Source organism: Phaenicophaeus curvirostris, chromosome 1 (assembly GCF_032191515.1).
Source record: "Phaenicophaeus curvirostris isolate KB17595 chromosome 1, BPBGC_Pcur_1.0, whole genome shotgun sequence".
NCBI classification, from domain to species: domain Eukaryota; kingdom Metazoa; phylum Chordata; class Aves; order Cuculiformes; family Cuculidae; genus Phaenicophaeus; species Phaenicophaeus curvirostris.
The window spans coordinates 78,471,105-78,497,253 of NC_091392.1; the positions used below are offsets into that span (position 1 = coordinate 78,471,105).

Here is a 26,149-nt window from a genome sequence, read left to right on the forward strand (position 1 = left end):
CAGTAAAATAGAAGGGAAAATCTTCACTGAAAAGTAAAGTGTTTTGCCTGACAGTCGGGGTGACCTTAGGGCATTTGAGTTGCCCTTGATCAGTTGGTGGTCTGAAACTTATCCCACCTGTTTTTTCTAAATTGCACACTTGCTTCTAACTTTGTACAGACATACTTGAAAGAGTAAAAGCAGCTGAACTGCGCTCTAAATTTATCTTGCACATCAAAACACCCATTTAAAGCAGACTGATGTCATTGAAGTCAAATCTACACAAGAGCAGCCGAACTACTGCCTTGTGCGCAGCTCCCATCCACCCTTTTTTTTCACACAGCATGGAATTATTTCCCCCAGGATGACGGCAGCCGGCACTCAGCACCCCGAGAGCGACGCCGGTGCCTGGGACCAGCGGGTGGAAGAGTTCGAGGATGAAAGAACGCCCCCGGGGGTGCCCTATCACCCCAGAGGCTACTCCCGACCCCCCGGGGACCCTTGCGCCCCACAGCGGGGGCTCCCCCGCAGTTCACTCCTCCTCTCCACACCCCTCCCGCCCCACTCCCAGGAGTCTCCCCCTCCCCAGGCTCCACCCTGGGTCCCCCCTGTGACCCCATCTCCCCCAGGTTTCCCCCCCAAATCCCCCCTATTCTCCCCCACCCGATACCTTCTGCTCTCCCTCGGGCCCACCCTGCGCCCCCACCTCTTCCCCTGGGGCTGGGCCCCCAAATCCCCCCGATTCTCCTATCCCCGCCACCCCCCGCGTCTTCCCAATCCCCCCCACCGGGGCTCCCCCCCCCGAACCCCCCCTATTTTCCCCCCACCCCGGGTCTCCCCAACACCTCCTGTGCACTCCCCCCTCCTGCACCCCCCTCCCCCGGGCTCCCCTCATTGGGCTTCTCCCTCGCTCCTACATTTCTCCCCGGGTAACCCCCACCACTCTCGGGCTCCCCCCGCCAGTTTCCTCCCTACACCCCCCGGTGCGGGGCGGGTCCGGGTCCGCCCATAGGGCGGGCGGGGTGCGGGCGGCCCGCGGGAGGCCCGGGCGGAGCGGGGATTTAAGAGCGGCGAAGGGCGTGGGGGGTTCTCGGCTCCGACAGTCCCTGCCGCCGCCACCATGCCTGTCAAAGGAGGCACCAAGTGCATCAAGTACCTGCTCTTTGGCTTCAACTTCATCTTCTGGGTGAGGGACTTTGTCCCCCTCGGTCGCTGCCCGGGAAGGGGGCGGGGAGCGGAGCGGTGGGGGTGGAGGTTGATTTGGGGGCTTTTTGGCCGTTTGACTTCGGGTTTTCTGCCGGTTTCCTTACTTTTCCCCACATGCACCCTTCTTCCCCAGGAGGGAGAGTGATACAAGAAGTAGTTACTATTGTAAAAATTGGAATATATAAGCTAAATTAAAAGTTTCATCTAAGTAATCGTGTTCATTGAAAGTTAGACAGAATGTCCCCCTGATAGCGTGTTTTCTTTAATACAGTTTTTCCAGATGCTGTCCACTCTTCCATAGAATCATAGAATAGTTTGGGTTAGAAGGAACCTTAAAGATCATGTAGTTCCAATCCTCCTGCCATGGGCAGAGATAGCCCACTATCCCTATCCTACTGTCATCTCCTTGGAGATCATAACATCTCGTCTTCAGTATGGTCTGTGCTGAACAGACGTGTCTCCTTGTATAATCACCTCTGGAGTCTCCCTCCAATGCAAGGTCAGGCAGAGCTGGCCCCGGAGCTCCAAATCAGAAAGCATTTTGACTGTTGTGAAGTTTTGTAACATTAAAATCAGTCCTTGGAGAGTGATAGAATACGCATAAGATTTCTGGGAGAGTGTATCCATTTGCACATAAGTAGGAAATCTGTTCTGTCCCAGCTCTTGCCTGGCTGCACGTGATTGATGGAGATGGCTCCTTGTGTCTCCAGGCCTGCTAAAAGGTGCTTTCCAAATGACCCTTAGAGTTTCTTTGCTGGCATTTCTGGCATTGTTACAAAAAGTGGAGTATTTTTTTCATTTAAGCTAAAGTAGAGTTAAGTTTCAAGCAAGTAATTGTACTTTTGTGGAAGTTAGACAGAATGCTTCTCTGATAGCATGTTTTCCTTCAAGCAGTGGGTTTTCTCCCAGACAGTAATTGTTCTTTGAAGGTGGTAACGCCTTGTGCTCAGTGTGGTCTGTGCCGAACAGAGAATTCTGGAATCCCCTCTGTTTGCAGCCTTTCTCTATCTCAAATCCAAGGTCAAGCAGAGAGCTGGAACCAGCTCCAAAGTTAGCGAGAGTTTTGACTACGGTGAAGTTCATAACAACATTAAAACTGGACCTTGGAGAATAATAGAACATGTGTAAGATTTCTGGAGAAAACTATCCATAGGCATGTGAGTGGGAAATCTCTCCTATTTCGTTGCACACAATTGATGGAGGTGGCTCCTCGCGTTGCCCAGCCGTGATCGGGGGTGCTTGCTTTCTAGAACTCCAAAGCGAGCCTCCGAGGGAGCGTTCTTCGCCACCCTTGGTTCGCGGTCAGCCCTACGGCACCGCCCTCCCGCACGCCGGGATTTCCCCGCCGCTCCCAGGGAAAACCAGGAGCCGCCCCGGCGGGGAGAGGGGGAGCTGCCCGCGCTCACCTGCGCGGCCAGGGGGACGCGTGCTGCCCTGCCCGTGTTGTTCAGCACCTGCTTGTTTGTTGGTTTGTTTTTTCATTGCATCCTGCCTGTAAGCGTGAAATCGTCTCTCTGATGACCGATAAAAGGACCCGAGGGAGTGGCAGGGAGATGTACCAGGGAGGTTTAGGTTGGATATTAGGAGGAGGTTCTTCACTCGGAGGGTGGGGAGCACTGGAGCAGCTCCCTGGGTACGCAGTCATGGTGCCAAGCCTAACAACTTTCAAAAAGTGTTTGGACAATGTGCTCAGACACATAGTGTGAAGCTCGTGAAGCGTCGAGAGGGGACGTCTGAGGAGCAGCTGAAGTCACTTGGTCTGTGCAGCCTGGAAGAGACTGAGGGAGGACTGTCTCTGGTGACCAGTGAAAGAACCCAAGGGAATGGCAGTACGATGTGCCAGGCGAGGTTTAGGTTGGATATTTGGAAAAGGCTCTTAACTGAGAGGGTGGTGGAGCACTGGAACCACTCCTCAGGGAAGCAGTCATGGCACCAAGCATGGCAATATTCCAGAAGCATTTGGACAACACCCTCAGGCACATGGTGTGAATGATGGGGTTGTCCCATACAGTGACAGAAGTTAGACTGATGATCCTTGTGGGTCCCTTCCCACTCAGGCCACTGTGTGGGGAGTGTTTGTGGTGTGGAGTTGGCTTCCTCCCCCTCTCCAGCAGTATGTACAATGCTCACACAGAAACTTTGTGGGCTGTGCTTCTCAGTAGCTTCTCTGATGTGAAGTCTGTGATGGGGGGATGGTCAGTTTGGTTCTCACAATCTACCACTTGTCATGATCATCGCTATCCTGTATGTGAACACATCTTGGTGGGAGCCTTGGCTGTGGCTACTACCTCAGGTGTTCTGTGCAGTATCTTGTAAAGAAAAATACTGAAATAGTTTAATCTGTAGGAACAAGACACCACAAGTGGGAATCCTATCTCCAGTGTGGTTTCTGGCATGACTATCTCTTGTTTGCTGGGCGGTGTCAGAAAGTGTGACTTAACTGAGAGGTTATGGCTGCTTCTCAAGCGCTCAGGGTGTGGGCATCTGAATTTAGCATTGTCTGCCTTATGGAAAAGTACGCGGGGAATGCAGTACAACTGCCCATGTGCCTAACAGAGGTGTGAAGCATGAGGCAAAAAGAAAATGCATTTTCTCTTGACTGACTGCTACAGTGGATAGAGGCAGGTATGACTCCTTTTCATCTTCTGTGGAGAAATTAAGTTGGAGCTTTGTAAAGAAATTGCTTTTGTAGTCAGTTACAGTATGAGATGACTGGAAGGTGCGTGCTAGCAGATGTTATACTTGTGATCCCTTGACTTAACAGTGGACTTCAGAAAAGTCAGAAAAAGGAACTGGGCTGCATTTGAAGGAACTTGTGCAGAGGAATTTCACAAGGGCAAGGAAAAGCACATATTGCCAGCTGAGACTTGTTAGGGAGGTGAAGGGATTCATGTTTGGAGGGTTATAGATGCTGAGAAAAAGCTTAATGTGCTGGCTGAAACCTCTGGGGCAGGGAGGTGCTAAATCCTTGTTTAAATGAAAGAAAGTGACCCTTTCAAAACTGAACTATTTTGTAGTGCGAGAATGCTTGTTGCGGCAAAGAAATTGCATCCGACACTGGGGGTCAGCATTTTGCTCTAGGACACAGAGTGTCTCCCCCATTTACCTGAGGAGGCATCTGTTGCTTGGAGGGTTCATGAAGAATCTTTGCCTGTACCTTTGAGGGCCCAGTAAGCATGGATGCAGGCTTGACCTGTTAACAGGGTGGAGGGGGAGAAGGTGTGGGAGGGAGGGACAGAGGGACGTACCAGGTGTAGGCTGGTGCTGCTGCCCCAAATAGAGTGGCTCCCAGAAGAGCCATGAAGATGCAGCTTTTTGAGTGAACTTCCCAGGGGATGGCTGAGCTCACTGAAACTTGCCTAGGATGTTGGGGAAAGAAGAGTTAAAGGGAGATGCATGCTTCTTCCTCTTGGGGTGTCCTAACAAGTGGCTGGAAGCACCAAGAAGGAGTAAATGCAAGCAGCTGGCATTAGCCAGACAACTGTTTGTAGACCAGCTGGATCAACTTAGGGCACAGACACACATAGTGAGCCCTACAGAAAGTCCAAGGGAAGTTTCAAATGTGGTGCTAGTGAGCTTCATGTCTTCTGTGGAAGAATAAAGCTAGCAAACTCTTGGGCAATTTTAGGCTGTTAAACCTCAATGAACAGTGTAAATAGGAAGTGTCTTGGGGTACGCAGCACTAGAGGACAGGAACAACCATAATAAAGAAGGCTTTAATGTTTCTTATTGCGTTAGAGATGTAAAAAGTCCATTAAGTAATGGAAGTAAATTGAGCAAATGTGCCTGAGTGCAATTCTGATCTTGAAGGCACAATTAGCGATTGGCTCTTGGCCTTGGGACACTCCCCCCCAACCCTCCCCCCTCAAGAGGGGGAATGAGCCTTTTCTTGTTTTGGAGTAGTTGGGGGGGGGGGGGAGGAGGGGCGCGTGGAGGGGGAAAGGAGGGTGTCCTGTTGCCCAAGGGCTACTTGAGAATGTTGACAATGTTGTAGTTACCTTCTCTTGTTCCAGGAAGTGCACTAAATCTAAAAGATCTGTGAAGCTGTGATCGAGTTTACACAGTACCCTCTTTTTTTAAAATAAGTTGCCTCAGAAACACAGGTGAGGAATTTAAATCATCTACAGCAAACCTGCAGGTTTGCAGGTTGTATGTTAGGTGTTTATCAGACTTGAACGTGGGTGGGAGGAAGCAGAAAGAGCAAAACAGCTGAGTGTAGTAAAACCTACTGCTCAACACTTACCTTGTTGCCAGAGGACTGGAATGCAGTGGATTTGAGACTGGGGGTTTTGTTTTATGTTATTCTGTGTTGTGTGGAGAGTGGCATGTGTGGTGCCTCCGGAATAAGCAGAAAAATTTGTTTGAAAACCCAGTTGATGTACACATGGAGATGCAATATTGGGGAACAGGGAGGATGGTTGCTGTTAAGGGGAAGTCAGACTTCATGGAGTTGTTAGCGTTGAAGCCTTCAGAAGCCTGAATCTTGGTGAGAGAGTGCTGGTTAGTATTTATTAGTTCACTTGTTCAGTGTCTCCTGAAAATCTCTTGGAGACTAAGCAGTCCTGGAGTAAGATTCTGTCAGGGATGGGATCACTGACTGAGCAGAGGTTGGGCTGAGTTGAGGTGGAGCTTTCCTGTGGGGATGAGAACAAGCTGAGCTGGCATGCAGAAGCAAGCTATGTGGTGGTCAATTGATGCAGGCCCACTTAATCTAGAAAAGCATATGAGGTAACACATTGGTGCTTGAATAGCTCCCATTATTCAGAGAACTGAAGCTGTGTACATGCTGGCACAGCAGGCTACGTGAGAAAGCAGAATGACACTTGCCAAAAGTAGGCATTAAGTAACATGTGGGAGGCAGGAGCAGGAAGCAGTGTGGAGTCACAAACTAGCTGGCTCAGAAGTATCTGCTCCCGTAGGGATGAAATCTTGGGAGAAAAGGGTCTGTGAAAGCATTGGGTGTTCAGCAGCAGCAGATGAAAAACAGCTTCAAAAGTGAAGGACCTAGAGAAGCAGGAAGATGGTGCCACGGCATAAATCTGTGCTGTGCTGGTGTATTGCAGTGCTGCAGGCTGCTCTGGTCTCCTGCCTACTTTGAGACGAAAATAGTGGAACTTGATAATGTTTGGGAAAGTAAGATGACGGTTTATGCTATCAGGAACTGTTGAGCAAATTGGATTTCTTCAGCCTGGAAGGAGATGGGAGAAACATGCTAGAAGTCTGTAGGATCACAATTGGTCAGGTAGTAGTTAGGGCTTGGCTGTATTGCAGAGTCAGTGAGCAAGAACTGAGGGGTATTAAGCCTGAGCAGAGGGAGTTTTGGAAAAAATCGTGGCCATGTGCACTGTGGTGGTGTTTAAGCAGGTATTGTGGAGTGTGCAGTTCAAGGAGTACCTAATGAATGCAGTGTTTGATGTCCCTTGGTTAACTTTCTCCAAAGGTATTGCCTGTGTATTTACACAATTTGTAAGTGCTCAGCATGTGAAGTAGCAGATTAATCCTGGGAAATGCTACTATCTTCAGCGCTCTGGTAAGTTTCCTGAGGAGCCCTCTTATAGTGTGCTGTGCTCAGTTATGAGGGTAACTGATCTGATGGCTTTTCTCCAGTCAGTAAGGCCAGACTGGTGTATATCTCACTAGCATGATGTCTTCCAAAACTTCTGGGACTCCAGAGCTTTTAAAACATGCGTGTGACCTGAATGGTTGTGTGTGGGGTCTCATGGATGGTTCCTAGGAATGGTTGTCGGACCTCTGTAGTCTGGTATAAGCATTGCACACATCTTAACCTGTAGGGAATGGTTTTTACTGTTGTGCTTGAGTAGATCAGTTGGGTAATCTAGTCCCCTCTGAGGGGTGGCTGCATCTTGCTGTCATTTCCAGTATTGCTGCAGGCACCAGGCTCCTGGCTGCTGTTGTGCTTCTTTGGTAGAGCACTCCCACCTGGGTTTGCCTACAGCTCTTCTGGTTCAGGGTTATTGGCATTGGTCCTGCCATCTTTGGTGTGGTCCATAATGAAAGCTGTACCAGTTTGCAAGTCTGGCATTTGATTTGAGATTGGTGAGAGAAGGGTTGAGGCTGATACAGAAGGAATAAAAAGATTTTTCTACCAAGCCAACACAGTATTGGCAGGAGGTCAATGAAAACATCACGTTGTGTGCCTTAAACCCACATGGTCTTACCAAAGCTGGTTTTGAACAATCGTAGTGCAAGCATGGCCTTGCTTACCTTGAGTTGTGTAATGAGTGACTCCCTCTAGCTGAGCTCCCTTAACTCGCTGCGTTTTCCCAGGTTTGTTTGCCCTGGTGACAAAGTCCTTTCCTAATAACTGTTATCTGCTCTGAGCAGCGTGGTGTGTGTTGGGCAAGCACCTGGCATAGCTGTAAATACGATGCATATGCCTGCATGCTGTCCCACTGGCTTTCTTCTGCTGAACAAAAGCAAGGGCTTGCATCATTAAACTCAAATGCCAGGTTTTCCTGTGTGAATTTTGTGGAAAACAAAGGCTAATATTTATAAATTGAGGTAGTGCTCTAGCATGCAGTCAGAGTTTGTATCTAGTCTTTGAGCAATTATTTTCTTGCACCTTTACACTATAAGGCAATCGTCTCTCCTGGGCTCTTCAGAGTGTTTTGTTTTGTATGAAAAATTGTATTTGTCTATGGGAGTGCCTGCTTAAGTAAGATGAGTGAGATTAGGCCTAGAGGGCTCTCTTCGGTAATTTGAAGATACCTGTGACAGTTCTGAACTATAATCTCATCTGCTCATGATGCACCAGAAACAGCCTCTAGCAATTTAGGGCTCTGACTTCTGAGGCTATTCCCTGCTCAAGTGGAGAAGAGGACTTGCTGGATGGGCAGGGAAAGATGTGTGTGTGTGTATATATATATATATATATATATGTATGTATGTATATGCACATTCAAAAGAACAGAAGCTTCTTTTGCTCTTTGCAACTGGGTGATTTAACTGCAGACTGCAGTGTATGAATCAAAATGCTGCTTAGGTTTGGCTATGTTTTCTAACTGGTAAGTGCTATGGAGCCAGGAGTGGAGTTGGAAGGTGTTGCCTTGAGAACTGATGTGAAGCTACTTGCACTTGGAGTTCTAGCAATCCTACCTCCTGTTTGCAATTTAAATTTCAAATATAGTAGGCTGGCTTCTGAATAGGAACTTGTATGAAATGGGCACTGGTCTTGGCAGTGGTTCAGGAATTCTGTAATGCTGCTCCTACTGTACTGGCGTACCATTTTATTGCAATAAATGCTGTGACATTAACTTAGCCCACAATATTCTTGAAACTAGCTTAAGCAGAAAGAAAATACCTGCTTTCCAATCTTTTTTCAAAGGAGCTTGGAAGTAGCTGTAGTTTCTTATATAACTGCTAGCACTTATTGCACATCTGTTTGGAAAGCTATTTGCTTGTTTGTTTTTTTCAAAAGTTAGAAAACTTTTGCTGTTGTGGATAGTGCTAATCCTGTAATTAAGGGTTTAGAGTGATGTTCAGCCCCATCTCTACTTACTGTTTATGGAGTTTTATTTATAGAATGTCATCAGGAAACAGGACAGAATCAGACAGTTCATGCTTATAATACTCCATATTTCTTTGCCAGTGTGCTTTGCAATGTTCTTGGCTTTGTATGCTGTCTTGCACAGTGAGGGAAATTCTTGTTTGCAGAGGAAGATACAAGTCAGATTTTCAGCTGAAGGTTTTTACCTGTTTATGAGCTGAGGAGAAGGTAGGTGGTGTTTTCAGTGTACTCTTAGTAGAGTCTGGGTAAAACCTACATAAGGAACAGTCTTGTTGAGCCTGACACCGCCTCACTTCAAGGAAAAAAGAGTAAGAGATGCTGTGCTGAGCTGACAACACTGAAAGTAGGGGAGGGGTTGTTTGACCAACTCTGCTGTATTTCCAGATATTGACTTACCTTCTGCTAGAGGTAATGCCATGAACTTAATAGAAGTTGCATGTGAAGCAAAGCCTATAGCTTCCTGCAAAAAGGCTTTTTTATAGGCTCTGATCCACGTATTGGGAGTTCTTGCAGTGTCTTCTAGCCTTCTGCTAGGAGACCATATCTGTGAAACCTCAAATGTGTTAGTACAAAGTAGCAATGAAAATTGCTCAACAGGATGCCTCAGCACCAAATGCTCCAAGTTTATGCCAGTGCCAGGAGGAAGGCAGTGCTCTGGATGATGTCTGCCTCTGGGGTAGGTAGTTTCTTGTCTCAAGTAACTAGTGACTGTCATCTGCAGTGGTACAGATCCTTTGCCACTTCTCTTGTCACATGGAAGTCTAAAAGAAAGCAGTGTCAAAGGTAAATACTGTGCCACACTATTAAATGTGCTCAGAGGCCAAACCCTGCAAGGGGGAGACCGCAGCAATGGAAAGGGCTGACTTTGGAGGAGACACTTGTCAGCATGAGTTGGATGGGTGAGAGGAGGGAAGTCCTGCACAGGAGTCTTACGATGGAAGGTGCAGGACTGTAAGAGGAAGATAGACCTGAAAAAAACATTCTTTCCCTGTTGCAACAGGCAAAAAAATGCATGCAGTGGCGGTGCCTTTGAGGCAATGTGGGTGTGTTTGTATGTGAGGGAAAAACAAATCCACCACAAGAAGCCTCCGTAGGACTAGAGGAAGAATAACCAAGTATGTTTATTTTTGCTTGGGTTAAGTCTGTTGCAGCTATATGATAGAGGTGAATCAAGCAGAAATGAGCTGTCAGATCTAAGATGTAAGTAATGGTTAGGAGAAGCACAAGGAAGAAGCCTCTTTGGCTCAAGCAGGGGCATCAGTAGTGTACTTGTGCCAAGACATGCTGTTACAGTAAAATTGCAGCCACAGACTTTTCCAATACAGTGAATGCTCAGTAACCCTTTGACTTCAGGTGTTGGTCAGATTGGCAAAAAAACTCTCCTAAGATCCCTTTCTAATGCTTGTTACTTCAGAAACATACTATTTATATGTTTCATAAGCAGCAAACTTGCTTTTTTCTTAGTTTTATAGGGACTAGTGTCAGGAAAACACATCTCTTATTTTTTTGCTGTTAAATTTCTTCAGCACAGGATAGATCTGCTTAGAAATATCCTGTATTACTCAACTCTTATGACAAAATGGGTCTGTCTGTTAGATTGGGAAAACAGATTGAGAACCCAACAACCAGCTCTTCAGGGGATCTGTTTCCATGCATCTTGGTGGGGGAAGGGGGGTGGTTGTACTCCTTTTCTGGGAAGGAAAAACACAGCTACCAAAACTAACTGACACAGCATTAGTGAGCAGAGGTGGCTGTGTACCAGCCTGTTGTGTGCCCATTTGGTCTGAGACACTGCCAAGTGCAGCGGGTGACTGTGAGGCTGTGCTTGCCTCTTCCTCCAAGGCTGGCATTGGTGCCCTTGTCTCCTTGTCTTGTTTTGATGGAAACTTGAACCTTCAAATTATTTTTTTGCCTTCTGCTTTAAAACTGCCTTGTTTAGTTTGGTAGTGATTATGGGTAGGAAGAGCACAAACTTGAGAACACAAGTCTGCTTTCCTTAAACAGAGTAAAAAGTCACTTTTTCTTGCAAGGAGGAGTTGCATTTTTTCTGGTCCTCAGTGGAGAGAATTAACACTTTATTTAATACTACTTTATTAGTGATGTGGAGCAGTTCACTACAATTAAGTATTGTTCTGTGATCCTGTAATAAATATCTTGCCTCCTTGTGGCCACAACATCTTCACAGGATGGCTGCTTTCCCAAGGAGGAATCATCCCACTTAACCCTTCTCCCTGCAATCCAGAGTTAAGGTCGGATTTCTTTGAAAGAAACTGTATTAGCTATGTCAGCTCTCCCTAGCGTAAACCAACCAGCTTGTTTCTGAAGAGATCATTAAATGAGCCTTCTGCTTTGCTTGGGCTTGCATGATTCTCTGCGTGGCTGTAGTATGGCAGAGTTTCTTCAATTTGAATATTGTGGCCTTAGATCTATGGGGACCAGCTCTTGGTTTTAATTTTACAGCATTTTGCTGTGCCTTGCTCAGTTTGCAGTGCTGCTACTGAGCTCTTGGCTTGAATGTTGAGGCTTGTCAAACCACAAACACAGTGAGGTGCAGAGAGCTGAGTGTGCTCAGGCTCTTGAGCTGGCAATTCACAAGTTCCTAGCAAAACAAGCAGAGGCTTTTCTTGTCTTCTAATGCTGTACATTTGGATGTGAATGAAAGCTGAAGACTAATGACCCAGGAAAGCGAGTCTCTGACAGAGTATTATTAAATAATACTGGGTGACTTAACTGTAGGCTAGAAGCAGTGCATGATTTTTTTCCATTGCTAAAACCCTCTTGGCTTTTGAACTGAAGTGAAATGAGATTGCGATGACTTTTTTTTATAGAGAGATGTAATGCTGAGCACAGGTAGAGCAGCAAACCTTCTCTGACAGTCCTCATTTTGTATCGCTCGCTCCCTGGAAGGTGCTGCTGTGGGACAGTGAATGGAAATAACACTGTGACATTCTGTATTCTACTAAGGTTCTTCAGTGTAACTTAATTATTTTGTCAGCAGAGCCCTAACAAAGAAAGCAGCAGGTATGTGCAAGCTTTGTTCTTGCTATGTGCTTTGTGAGTCAGCCTGTGCCTACGCACCCGTGACACCAACAAATTGCCTTCTGCGTAGGTCTGGAAACCTCCATTTGGGTTTGGCTCTTGAAGGACTGCATATCACTTCATCTTTTTCCCAGTAAGAGGAACTGCAGGGTTTTGAGGCAGCCTTGGGAGTTGGGTACCTCCCATACAAGAAATGCTGGTTCTTCTGATGTGGCTGGCCCCTTACTTTTCACTGATACCTGCACTTCAGTTTGGATGCTTTCAGATAAGGAGCTACAAGGGATGTACCGTCCCTTAAACCCTTGTCCTGTGTGAATCTGCAAAGCTTTCCCTGTTTTGGAAGAGTAAGCAGAGGAGGCTAGAGAAGACAGCCATGGGCAGCAAAGCTGTGCCTGCCTTGGAATGCAAACACTTCCATAGCAGGGAGAAAGGGTTCTTGGGTTCCCCATGGGAAGAGCGTTGGGCTTGGTGTGGAAGGAGTATATCCATTTTCTGTGTTTTCTGTGGGAAGGCCTCCCATATTGTCACTGAAAACTGACATTTACAGTTGCTTGGAGGAGTATCAAGAATGTTGTTTCTTTGTACAAGGAACTTCTTATCAGAGATAAGGCTTTGTTTTTTTAATTTGCGTGCATACTTCCCCTAACCAAAGCTTCATACTTTCTAAGCTTATTGCTCACTCTTAAGTTTAAAATTTAATGTCTACTGCAATGTGTGGTATTTCTGTCCTCATCTCACTTTTGTAGAGCATTTTTTGGTAGTTGAACAGTCTTCAGAGTAGAGATGGAAGAGCTGAGAAGTGCATTCTTCAGCTTTCTGGTTTTCTCATGGTTTCTTTTTTTATGCAAGATGACTGATTTGTTGTTTGTTGGTTTTTTTTTTAAGTGTGGAGGAATTCAGTCTGTTCAGAGCAAACTGTTAGTGTTAGCCTTAGCGCCATTCTTTCTTGCGGTTTCTCTAGTGCTTTTATTCACAAGCTGATGTACACAATGACTTGCTGCAAACAGAGGCACGGATGTTAAGAGGAAGCTGAAGGGGCACAGGCAGAGATGACAGTAAAATAAAACTAAATGTTATCTAAAATTTGATTGCATTGTTCCAGATCAGCACACAGCAATGTTGCTATTTCAACAGCCTGTATTTTCCTCTTCCCGTCAGTGTGGTAACTTATTGGATTGGTTTTATCCTGTTTTGCAAGAAAGAGCACTCTCTAAACTCTACTTTGATGCACTGAACTCTTACAAATCTATTTAATATGCTTAAACATTTAACTGATCTTACAAGATGCTTTTTCATGTGATCGTTGTCCTTCAGCGTGAAGATTTAAGATCGCTAAGCCATGCAAGGTTATTGCAGTAATCCAGAATAAAACAATGGATGGGAGGTGTGGCATTGCAGTTTAATATCTAAATGCATCTGTCAGTGAGATGCCTCATGTCAGGAACTAAGTTTGTTCTTGTTTTCGTATCTCCATCCTTTTATGCTGGTTCTGTCACCACCTCTTTAAATAATAGAGCTGTATCCTGTCTTTACTTCTGCTCTTGTTACTAATGCAAGGGTGGATGTATTAATTGGTATCATTTAATAAGGCTTGCTTGTTCTTACAGCTTGCAGGGACAGCAGTTCTTGCAATTGGACTATGGCTTCGGTTTGATTCGCAGACCAAAGGGGTCTTTGAACTGGAATCCAACAACAACACGTTTTACACAGGTGAGCTAGGAGATGTGTTGGGGTTCTAAATCACACTTCTATGCCCTGTTTTCCACATTGCTTAGGAACCTTTGTCTTCCTCAAAGGCTAAAAACAAAACAGCTCTAAACGGCCTTGATGGTGCTGAGAGTAACCCCTGGCTGTTGCAGGGGCCAGCTTCTGAGCTTTTGTGCAAACGGCAGCAGTGCCGTGCCAGAGGTCTCTTGACTCTGAGCATTGTATATCAATTCCTCTTTTTCCCTGTTTAAACCCTGTAGTTCCTCTTTGGGTGCGGTTGGCAAACATTTTGGAATCCCAAGGATTCATGATAGATGCAGAAGATGTCTCTTGCTGATGCTTCTCATGATGTGAGTCAGCAAAGTTTCACTCTAAACTAAATGAGTAGTCAGATGACATCAATAACTATTTCTTTCTCCTCCAAAGTGACCAACCTAAGCTTCCTGAAACCACAACTCTGTTGACTCATCTCTTAGAATGAGCATACATACTATTGTCTTACGGCCCTTACTCTTAACTTACTCTTACAGCCCTATATATGCTAATTTATACTGAACATAATGGAAAGGATGTGCAAGTACTTTGGTCTACATGAGCAACTATTATGGGCAACCTAGATCAGTGTGGTTTTAGTTAGGCCAGATCGAAATTATTCCTTGGTTTAGTCTGTTTTACAGAATTACCAATTAGGAGACAAACATGTGTATTTACAGTTTGTTATCCTAATGTCAGTGTTCCTAACTAAATCAGATTTTATCCTAACTGTAAGATTTTGATCTCTACAGTCGCTTTTAGGCTTGAGCAGAGGAACACACTTTGGTTGCTGTCACCTGTTGGTGAGAACCCTTCTTGAAAAACAAGTAACTGTTTGAAGGCCTTTAACAATTGGGAACAAAGCAGATTCAAATGCATGCTGTTCGTACTTGTGTTGTCACCTTTGATTTGGACAATCCTTACACATTCCATAACTGTGTATCAGCTGGATTTGCCATGTGTTGTATGCCATTACCTGTTAGCCATCCACAGCCTTGTTGGTCTTTTTCTTGGCAAGAAATTTTGCTACTGTGCTGAGCTACTCGATCTGGCACAACACCCAAACTGGTGTCTGAAGGGTTAGTAAAGACCATGTAAGGCATGCTGGTAGGTGCAGCTTGTGTTGCAGACTTAGTGTCAAGGTTGCCTGTGCCCTGTTGCCTGTTAGGAATGATGTGTTAGGCTTGTTGGAGACTGTAGTTGGGACATTCAAATGCATGTGCAACATCATGAAGGGGCCATGGGCATAGATATGGGTTATCTGTGAGAGAACTTTTATGTCATCCTAGATATGCTGGTGTGGTAGCAAACTGGGTTCTTGCAGCTGCCAGAAAGATTTCCAGCCACTTCTAAGCAGACCTGGGAAAGGGAACAGAAATCTAAACTTAGCGATTGAGCTGAATATTTAACAAGTCTTATTTTTGGTAGTCTAAAACAACTCCTTAACCTCCTAAAACATGGAAGTTTTATTATATGGTACTTAAGCTACTGGCTGCATACAGCAAAACAGTGAAACCTACTTGAAATATCTGTAGGTTAAACTGCGGTTTAAAGTTTAATACAAATTACTGTGTTAACATATTTTTCTGGAGTATTTGGCTACAGTTTCCAGTAGGAAACTGAAAGAATGTCAGTCAGGTTATGCCAAAAGATTTGTATACAACTAATAATAAACTGAAATAAGGGATTGTGATGGACTTTTTCAAAATGGAAAAAGATTAAGCTGAGGTAAAAATTGATGCCAGAATTTCCTGCTGATAAGAAATATCAAGCTTAGTTAGTTACTTACGCTTAATCAAATAGACATTTATTTTGGTAGCTCATCTTACCAGTTTGCATCTAAAAACATCATTTGCAAACACTTAGACTTTCTTTAAGTAGTATTGATAGCCTCTGAAGGCCAGTACTGTATCTGCATTGATAGAAATGTCATACTAATTCTACGTGCTTTGTGCTGATTCTTTGTCTCATGTTTTACCACTCCAGTTAAACTTTTTTGCCATCATCTGGGAGGGTTTTTCTCACTACATCTTGCTGCTCTAACCAGCTAGAAGCTGTAGTGCTTAAAATGGCAGTTCCCAAGCTTAGGTGGTTGGGCACAAATGGAGTCATTTAGCCTAGAAACGTTTGCCCTCTATGCTCCATCACACCCACTACCTAAATTCTGGGCAGAATGGTCTACAGGCTTTTAGCCACTTGATACTTCTTTAAACTATATCTGCTTTTGCAAAAGCAGGAAGTGCCAAGTTAGTTGTGGTTGGAGAGGCTGTCAAGTTAGGCAGCTGAAATTTAAACTGGTACTGCTGTGACTGGTGGAATAATTCAGTGTTTCCTGATGAAGAAACAAGATAATAACACCTTATTGAAAAACTTAAGACAGATGACTGTGATGCCTTTTAATACCCATTCTCCTAGGGCTAGTGTGCTTTAAGAATTCTCAGATGTGGATAAATCAGTAGTTCCAGCTGTCTCTAACTGCAACACACTCTTTATCTGAAGAGAAGTTGGTAACTCTGGCTCTGAGCTAGATGTAAAATGTGTCTTAGTTTGACTTAGATGGCTACCTTGCCCATTTTCTAAAACTTGTGAAACCGCAGCAGTTGTACACTCCAATTGTTATAAAGTGAACTTTCTATTTATCAATACATTTTCCTATGAGTTTTGAGATGTTTGTTCTGAAAACTAAGCTCAACTATTTTTGCCCAGAACATCTTAGCAGAAAAAAAATGTAAACCTTAGCAAAAGCTACAAGTGCTATTTGTGGTGCAACTAGTTTTATATCTTGCTGCTCAACCAGCCTGTGTAAATGTGTCTGGTCTTCTCCTCTTTAGGAGTTTACATCCTTATTGGAGCTGGTGCACTTATGATGCTGGTTGGATTCTTGGGGTGCTGTGGTGCGTTGCAGGAATCTCAATGTATGCTTGGCCTGGTAAGTGTTCAAAATAGTATTTAAATATTTAGCAGCACAACAAGTAAGGAAGGAAAATATTATCGTGCAGTTAAAGGGTAGCAGATGCTGGTTGGTTTGGCTCCACATTTCAGCTCAGTTACTTACATAATGCTAAAATGTTAAATAGTTCCCATTTCTGGCCCTAAATCCAAATTTCCTTGTATTTGAATATGGGATGACTTCAAGAGATAGTGACATAGTCAGATGTTGACATATCAAGACTGGAAGTGTGTGTGAATAAGGAACTAAAGTGTTCAAGAGTAGTGCTACTCATTAAACAATTTGTCCTGAACTCTGAAGGCAGTCCAGTCTTTACTCTGAGACCAGAACTGTGGTTTTCAATCTTTGAAACAACAAGCCTCTACTGTTCATAAGCCCAGGATGGGCTCTTATAGCTGACAACTGCTCTGCGAGCCCATTATTGGATGGAGAGCAACCTCATTGTTTTCAGTCTGGATGGGCCAGTGGACCTTACTGGGTTCACATACATCTGTTCACTTGTGGAACTACTCATCCAAATAACTAGAAGACTTGGTTAATACGACTACTATGATAGCTGGTGAAAGCAATTCCCCTTCTATGACACGGAAGAAGTTAATTTCCCCTTCTGTTGTAATTCTGAACGTCTCTTTAAAGTGCCTCGAAATGGTAGTGGTAGTCAATTAAACAGATGACACTGTTTGTTTTATGAATACACAACAAAATTAACCATTAGCTCTCTGGGAGTTGGTGGCAAGCTAGATGTTAAGTAATGACTGAAGCAATAGGCATGACAAATGAGAAGAATTAGTGTCAATTGATGTGTCTGAGTGAACAGATAATTAGTTTTAATTAACACTGATCAAAAAGGAGAATTTCAGCTTAGAAAACACTGCCACGCTTTCTGACAGGAAGAACCGCTGAGTAAGTGCAGCATGTCTTCTTTCCTAGTCTTAAGTGTTTCATACTTCCAACTGAAAATTGGTTGAGTGATAGTTTTCGCAAGGCTGAATCCTGGGAACTGGACAGACTTGCAGGGTATATGCGTGCTGCTGTGGTCTTAATTATGTCTTTCTTTTCTAGTTCTTCGTATTCCTTTTTGTGATTTTTGCCCTTGAAGTTGCTGCTGCAGTCTGGGGATTTGCAAATAGAGAAAAGGTACGTTGCTCTTAAAAGATGGCAGAATGGTGGGATGCTGGAACACGATGTGCAGAGAAGTTGTAGATGCCCCCATCCCTGGAGGCATTCAAGGCCAGGTTGGACAGGGCTTTGGGCAACTTGATCCAGTGAAAAGTGTCCCTGTCTGTGAAAGAAGCACTGGACTAGATCTCTGAAGATCCCTTCCAACCAAAACTATTCTACAACTGTGCCCATGGAAAGTTAGTGATCTACTGAAAAACTGTACTAGTAAGAGTCAAATCTTGATTACCCAGGGAGCTTGGAGAGAGGAAGAAGATGCATTCTAGCAAAAGAATGCAAGAAATTACTCTTTTTAAAAATGAGACTGTAATGGAGAAGCTAGAATGCTGTTGCATGCTAGAGATGCTCTCCAGACAGTACCTGGCTGAGCTGTGAGGTAAAGCAGGCTATCAGTGAAGCTTCAGTTTCTGGATATGAACTAAGTCAGCTATGGGCTGAATGTTCCTGCGCATTTTGGCTGATACAGGCTGTCCCCTCACAAAGTTAAGGGTTCAGTCTTATTTCAAAATAAGGTGCTTGATAAGTGTTGCTTTTCTGCTTGTATCACAACATGGCAGCTTCTGGGGTACAGAAATGAATAGGGAATGTTTTTGTTTAACCAGTGGGTAAAGACTAGGTTCTGTCACTCCACCTAGATCAGAGCTTTGAAAGGGAAACTGTGGCTTTTAAGGTGAGTGTACCAATGAGTTCATACAGGTGAGAAATGCTGTCCACCCCCTGTCTCCACCTTCTGTTTCTACATTTCAAAAGGATGGGTATTGTAGGATGCAAAACTCTTAATGACCGACTTTTCGGAACAGGTTTTCCATAATTAATATTAAGGTAAGACAATAACACACAACAACTTTGTCTTGTAGGTTACTGAAGAGTTAAAGCAGTTCTACGAGGAAACCTATGCAAAGAGACATCAATCAGGTGCCAGAGAGACCCTGAAAGCATTTCAGTTAGCTGTAAGTACATGGTTATAATTAAACTAGAAAGTAATGCAGCTTGTTCACACTGTTCTCCATGTCATCCAGTCCCCTGTACCATGGCAGTACCTTACTAACTAGAAGAAACCAAGGGAGTATTGGTAACAGAAGATATTGTTTTATAGTATTAGTGAATTTGATATGCTTTTTTTTGTCCCTTGAACCTCTGAAATGCATACAACTAGTTCTAGGAAAACAAGAACTTGAAACAAGTTGGGAAACCCTGGTGCTGTTACAGAGGCACCACAGCGTGCATACCTGCATGTCTATGAGGAGCTTACATTTGTCTGTAAGGATTCAAACTGTTGCCAAAAATCAGTGTGTATTTAATGAGAGCTAACTTTCTTTCACAATCTTGTCCTTTAACGCAGTAACGGTTTTTTAAAATTAGGTTTATAGCAGTCACATTGGCAAGACTTCTAAGCAAATTTGTATGTGGTCTATAATAAAACCTAATGTAATCAATTTCTTTGTACGAAATATAGAGTAAAATTTAGGCTTATTTAACCCTGTTCTCTTTACCATTTTCTCTTGTAGCTAGACTGCTGTGGTGTTACAGGAGTTCTTGAGCAGCAGTTCATGGACACCTGTCCAAAGAAGTCGCTGATAGAGTCACTTTCTGCAGTGGTAAAGCATGATTTAATTCACCCACAGCTCTGCCCCATAAGTAGAAAGAAAAACACATTTCTGAATAAGCCCTTCCAGTCCATGGGAAATTCCTGAGTCACACTTACTTAGCAACCTATCTGCATAATCAGTTTATGGAAAATCAACACACTGTTACTGTGGGAAGAACAAGCAGAGTAAGCAGGAAGTCTGGACGTGCACAGGAAATGTTCAGTCTGGGGGTAACTAAAATCACTGGCTGATGGACGGCGTAAGGCCAAAACTTTATCTAAAAAAACCTAGGGAGCTCTATTCTCCTGGCTGCCCCTGTCACCAGAGCACCTTCCTAGTGCTGTATGGGAGCTGTTGCTTAGGGAGAAGTACAACATGAAGCAAGTCTGAAGGTTTAGCAAGGGAAAGGAGAGTTGGCATATTGTGCTGGTGGCCTGTTCAGATGAGTATGTTGCTGTGAAACCAGTTCTCAGAATTGGATTCTTCTGAAATAATGCTGCATAGGGGCCTGTGTGCCACAGATACAGTAGAGACATCTTGTGTATTTCTAAATTACCCCTTTTCATGTTTTTCTTACAACTGTCTTGTGATTTTTCTTTATGCTCCAGGACAGCCTGTATGAGTCTTCCAGTAGAAAATGTTCTTATGATGCAGAAATTCAATTAATGATTTGATTTTTTTTTTTTACATTACTCCTGCACTTACTGTCACTACAGATGATTTAGTGCCTTCAAATATCTGACCATGAGACATTTCTGTCTGTACCTAGACAGTATTCTTAGTCCTGTCCATGTAATCTGCTGTGAGTCAAACTATGTGGGAGTAGCCGAGGGCAGTCTGTAGGTTTTATTGTTTGCTCTTACTTTACTAAGTGTTTTAGCTTCATCTGACTTAATCTTGTGATGTACTTATGGCCTATAGTTCCAGCTGTAGGAGGGGGGAAACAGTACACAGCTGCAAAATTAGAGATGTAAGTGTGCCTCTAGTAGTATATATTCTGATTTAACTGATTCTTGCCAATATACCCCTTTAATCCTTGACTTAGTCTTTCTGGACTGGATAAAGGACAGTTAAAGAAAAGGGGCTTTTTTCTAGTAGCTCCCTCTTATCTGCTGCTGGAATAAGTAGGACAGGAGTTGGGATGAGACTTTGACCAGCTACCAGGCTCTTTAAAAGTTTTATACCTCTGTAAAAGTTCTTCATTCTTTTTCTTGGCTACCCTGTGTCTTTGGGGAAAGAACTGTACTGAAGTTTTTATTTAGTTGCAATGGTATTATGAATTTAATAATTCATTGTCCTGGGAACATAAAACTGGCACCTCTACAAATCTACCTATAGCTTAACATGTATGCATGCAGCTCAAGAAATCCTGGCACTCCCATGCCCCATGTGTTGACAAGGTGTCTGCAAAATTACAATAGGAAATATCAAGAGTGGCTTCAAAACTGTTTTGAGAAGAGTTGAAAATACAGCATCTTAAATGCCTACAACTGTTAGCAACAAGCTATGTCTGATACAACTGCTGTTGGTCCTGATCTACCTGATCAATAGGTATTGAAGGGAATCCTAAAACCATGGTTAAGAGATTAGATACTTGAAGAGTAGATTCGAACTTAAGCTTTTGTGCTGGAAGATCCCTGTCTCTCTTTAAAGACGTGAAAATAAAGGCCAGGCCATGAGTCTTCATCTGTAGTGCAAGCGGGCTTGGTCAAAGGTATAGAATCAGCAGACTTGAGCTCAAACAAGCAAGCAGAAACAAAGGGGTTTTTTTTGTATGTATGCAACACTAATGAATGGTCTTTCTTTTCAGTCATGCCCTGCTGCCATTGAAAATGTCTTCAATTCGAAACTGAACGTGATTGGAGCAGTTGGCCTTGGCATTGCTGTAATAATGGTGAGTTGCGAATGCTGTAATGAATGCTGTATGGCCAAAGGATACTTAAAGCAGAAGTCTGTTCAGTAGAGCTTGGCATGGCAGTCCACAAGCTTATTCCATTAATGACAAGTACTGGCAGGCTCAGATGTGTGATGTCAAAACCCTGAGGCAGAGCAGAGGGTGGAGTCTTAGACCTCCCTGCTTCTGCTTTGGATTAGGATCTGCCTCCTTGCAGCTTTAGCACTGGCGAGGTTCTTTCAATGATGTGTGTATACACAGGGTGAAGACCTATTTGTCATGTTGCTAGACCACTACTTTAACCCTAGTTCTCTCTTAGGCATCCTTGGTTTTGCTAAAGAACAGAAATAACAGTGGTAGTAAGCATGCATTTTCTTGTTTGACTTCTGGAGGGAAGTATGCCATGGGCACAAATATGCTGGAGTGATCAAAGACTTCTTAGAAAATATGGCAGTGGTTTTTAGCTGATCTATTTTCAATTATTGGGGTTGAGGGGATTGAGAATGGACTGAAGGTTGGGGGTTGAGGGGCAGGAATACAAACTGCAGAATAGTGTTAATGTGGCACCCTGGCCAGGAACTGTTTGTTCCCATGTTAATAGAAGAATGTGCTTTGGTCCCCCATTTTCTAATGTATTTGCTTTCTTTACAGATTTTCGGCATGATATTCAGTATGGTTCTCTGCTGTGCTATCCGCAGAAACAGAGAAATGGTCTAAGAGCTAAAAACCCAAGACTGCTGCACTATAAAATCTTTGTCATTAACTTTAGTGTTCTGAAAGCATTTCTAAAAAGTTATATATTTGTTACCTTTTTAACGCTTCACTTGGTACTGATGTAGGTTTGCTTTGTATGTTACAGGTTAAAATTATAAAGATATTTTATGTACCATATTTGTCTCTAGTCAGATATATCTGGCTTTCTTGAAACTTATATAATTTGGATGTAACTTATGTTGGAGACATTTGATACTTAATAAAAGTAAGATATACTGTATGATTGTGGGGGAGAAGAGATTTTACTGTGTTTATTAATAATACGACTTGATGAGTTGCATGGAGTTGAACTTGCCTAACGTGTTAAATCAGTAGGGCTGTAGTATAAAGCAGGAAATAACTCCTGTGCCGATGCCATACCTGAAGATAATTCCAAGGAATGGAAAACATAACTGCTGGAGCTTGTTAGGGAAGGTATTGTCATTACTCCTTTCCTTGGTGCATGTGAACTAAAGCAGTTCTTATATTCCTAAGGTGTTACTGCTGTAACATTTTTCCTGTCGTCTTTATACAGGGCAGCAAGGGATGATTCTCATACTGATGATATGCAGGCAGTGGTACTTTGATGTGAATAGGCTGGGCTCTACTCTGGAGCCACATGCGCTTTCTTATGTCAGCCTGTCTGGTGACATAACTCTGTCCTCTGGGATCAGTCCTTTGACAAGGCAGAGTCCCATAGTGTATACTCAGTATTTTTCTCAGTGGCTGGCTTTGTGCATTGTTTTTCCAAAGCTGGCGAAGTACAATCTCAAAAGCTTATGTGCCAAATCTCAGGTTTCCAAGTGGAAAAAAACAAGTTGCATGAGACTGCAATTGATGCTTGCAGCAGCAGCTAGAGCTGTGGCTATCCTGTTTCAGTTTAAAAATGGATGTGGGAGGGAGCAAAGATATTAGTGTGGCAGCCTTAGCCTAAAGAATTTGTTTGTACTGTACTGCTATAAATAGCTCTGGCTTCTTTGCTGTACCAGCAAGCTGATGTGTTATATCTGTATCTGGTCTTCGTCTGCTGTAGTGCATTATCTGTGTTCCTAGAGGCTTCTGATTTGTCTTCTAGGTCCTAATGTCTTAGTAGCCCTTGCTTGTTCCCACCTTTCTCTTGTAAGGAGGTTGATAGTTATGAGAAATAATTTCTGAGGGTCAGGTTCTTGCTGTAGCTCTAAACTAATGCACGAAATGTATTGCCTACCTGTGTTACACTTTGTCACTTGTCTAAGGGGTTCTGCAAACCATGCAGCTTTCCTGTTAGGCATTGCATTATTCTATGTTAATGGAGTCATCTTTAACAAACTCTGTATTAAAAAAAAATCAAATGATAATCATGCTTGTGTGTCTTCCAGAAATTGGAATAACTTCAGAAAGGAGCTGATCTTTCTTCTGTAGATGTATGGGAGAGCCTGGAGGGAAAAATCTGATCTTGTTATGGGAATTTGAGACCTACCATGTTGCTAAGTGCTTGCAGAACTGGGATGTAGCATTGTCAGCTGTGTAAACCTGGGCATGGAACTGAACCTGGCACCTGAAAGAGCTGGGGTGAATTAGATGAACGCATACTGCTGACTTCAGCTGCCCTTGGTTTTATTGCTCCTTTTTTGGTGCATGTGTTCAGGTTGTCAACATTTGGCTGTAGTCAAACACTCAGCAGTGTCTGGCAATGTCCTAGAAAATGCAATAAGTTGTAACTAAGGTGATGAGAACCAAGCCATAGGCGAAGCACCTCAGCTCATGAGGTGGATTTGGGCAATGGCTGTGGAGTTAGCTCTCAAACTGGCATCCAAGTTGACTGAATTTCCAGATGATTTAATGTTATACCTTCTAGTGTTGCTGCCTTCTACAGAAGCTAGATGGGGGCTTCCTGGGAGTTAGTCTTTACCTTGTAAAACTGCTGCCTTAACAGTGAGAACCATTTCATGCTTTTGATGCCTGCCTCTTCCCCCCATATCTTTAAGTCCACCAACCCAATCTTTCATTGTCTTTTCTGTGTACGTTGATGTTTTCTTGCTAATCAACAGATGGGTAAGTAGTCTTTCATCAGAGAAGAACGAGCTACTGTTTATTACTTGAATGTTATTTTCCTTTTAGCAAGAATGTGAACTATAGCTGCAAAACCTGGTTACAGTCATTCTAAGGTCTGCAATCTAGCTTGTAGCAAATACTTCTCAGTAATGAATAATGAGCTCTATGGAGAGAAGTCATACTTTACAAATAGCATTTGTGACTGAATTTCCTGAAGAATGCGGTTCTAAGCAATAGCAGCCCTGACCATTTGTTTGTAGCACTTATGGTCCAGCCAGGGAGTGAGTTCCTCTCTTCAAGTTAGGTTGGGATTGTCTTGAGGAAGCTGGAACACATTGCCTTGTGAAGTAACACATAGAGGCTATGGAGTACAAACGGAGTAATAGATTTTTCTGGGAAGCAGGAGTAGTGGAATTACAATACTGTACTGGGATAACGTCAGATTTCTTTATCTGTGCTTGTGCTGTGGCAGAAGTGACCAGTGGTGGTGTAAAGCTTGTGAAGGAAGGGAAGGTGTAGAGAGTGAGGGCACAGCAAGGACTCCTGTTAGGAAGAGGTCTGTCTTGGTTCAGTGGTTCAGCAGAGGAGCAAGTACTGGTGCTTGGAAAAAAAACTTAGGAGTAGGAAAAACTTACCCTAGATGTTGGAATGAATTGGGAAGAATAGATAGGATTAAGGAAAACATACAAAAGTAAAATACTTCTCTATGCCATCCTAGAATCCCCATCAGTAAACAGAGGTGAAACTATACTATAAGACTTTAAAGCCCACCTGGAATATGAGAAACCATTCTAAAAAAGAGAAGGGCTTAAGTAGCTTTATTTCCAAACACAAAGCAGTGATTTCATTAAATACAGGTGCTGCTGATCCTTTGCATTGAATTTGTTTAAGGTAGCTGGTTTTTGTCGCCAGAAGTGACACTACATATGGTATGTCTATGGGAATTGTTAGGCATTAACAAAACATTGGCCGTAATGCCGTTAAACAGATAATGTTATGCAAAGATTGTAAGAGCTGATAAAATGCTTGTGGCAAAGTGGCAGAGCACAGGTTGCTGCTGGGTTTTTGCATAGAGATAGTGCTGAGCCCCCCCAATATTTCCCTGTATTGCTCTGAGGCTGCTGGAAGGAAGATGGGGGAATATGAAGCCAAACCACTAAAGGATATAGCTATTTACATGTCATAAGCTAGCCAAGGACAGTAGGGAAAAATGAGTAAATGCAGAATATGGGAATTTATACTAGGACAGAGCATATCTGCTGTTGCAAGCTTAAAATATTTGACTGAGGGACAAGGACTTAAGTCCTGAGGGAGGCTGGATTTGGCAATCTACACGGTAATTATGCTAGAAGAAAGATTTTTAGACTTAATTTAGAAAATAAGAGCTAGCCTGCTTTGGGAATGGAGAGTTTCAAGGTAGCTGCATGGTTGTCAGTGTTGAGAGAAGGTGTACCAGGGCAGGGAGAACCTAGGTTTCCACAGAGACAGGGTGTATGGCTGTAAAATAGCTTCCTACTTTACAGTGGACCTAGAAAAGCCTTCTGTACACTGTCATTTTACAGGAATCCTAGCACACCAGGCCCATAATTGAGTATGAGATAAAAATGACAGTAGATATAGGAAATGTGGAAACTGAGATGTGGGAAGAAGCTGGCAATAGAGGTGTGAGCCTGACAAGTTTGTGGTGGTAACAAATTTGTTTTGACAGGTTATCAGGACTGTATCTCTGCTTCTTAGAACAAAAGAATATGAAGTTTTTGCAGACTGTTTTTAGGACCCACTTGTACATCTCTACTATTCTGTTTTTTCAGCTGAATCTATTAAGTCCAGGCAACCATTGCCTGGATGGTTGGGCTCAGATAAATTGCTCTGAAGGAGGAGAAAAAAGTGGTAGAGACTAAAAATACTGGTGAAAAATGTTTCAGATGCTGCTTGCATTGGGTATGTGCTGTGAAGCTCAAGCTGAGCCCTCCACTGTTTTCTTTCAAGCTCTGAAGGCAGACGCTTGCAAGCCTGTGCAGAGACAGCTGCCTAGTAAGCCTCTAGCTTTAGGCAATGATAAAACCAGTGTAGGGCCTCTTTCTAAATACCAAAGTACCTTCCTTTTCCCCTGTTTCATTTTTTTTCACTGCCAGCTTGTTGGTTGGCCACAGACTGGTAACATGGAGGCAGGTGATGGTGTGAGCACCCTGTGAGTACAGAGGGGTGCTGCATAGTGGTGGAAGCGATGTGAAGAGCTTGGTGCTTTTCAGTGGTAT

General features: G+C 43.5%; 1 protein-coding gene across 1 annotated transcript; it reads left to right on the forward strand.

Moving 5' to 3' along the window:
- The first annotated feature begins 1,020 nt into the window (after window positions 1-1,020).
- CD9 (CD9 molecule) lies at window positions 1,021-22,098 on the forward strand. Its single transcript, XM_069865104.1, has 8 exons — window positions 1,021-1,165; window positions 13,360-13,462; window positions 16,324-16,421; window positions 17,505-17,579; window positions 18,479-18,571; window positions 19,130-19,219; window positions 21,021-21,104; window positions 21,756-22,098. The coding sequence occupies exons 1-8, from the start codon at window positions 1,100-1,102 to the stop codon at window positions 21,819-21,821; spliced, it is 675 nt and encodes a 224-aa protein (XP_069721205.1). The 5' UTR covers window positions 1,021-1,099; the 3' UTR covers window positions 21,822-22,098.
- The last annotated feature ends 4,051 nt before the right edge of the window (window positions 22,099-26,149 follow it).

Coding starts and splice junctions, on each gene's coding strand:
- CD9 (XM_069865104.1), top strand. CDS start 1,100: ATGCCTGTCAAAGGAGGCACCAAGTGCATCAAGTACCTGCTCTTTGGC. Junction 18,572..19,129: donor TGAAAGCATTTCAGTTAGCT/GTAAGTACATGG, acceptor TTTCTCTTGTAG/CTAGACTGCTGTGGTGTTAC. Junction 21,105..21,755: donor TTGGCATTGCTGTAATAATG/GTGAGTTGCGAA, acceptor CTTTCTTTACAG/ATTTTCGGCATGATATTCAG.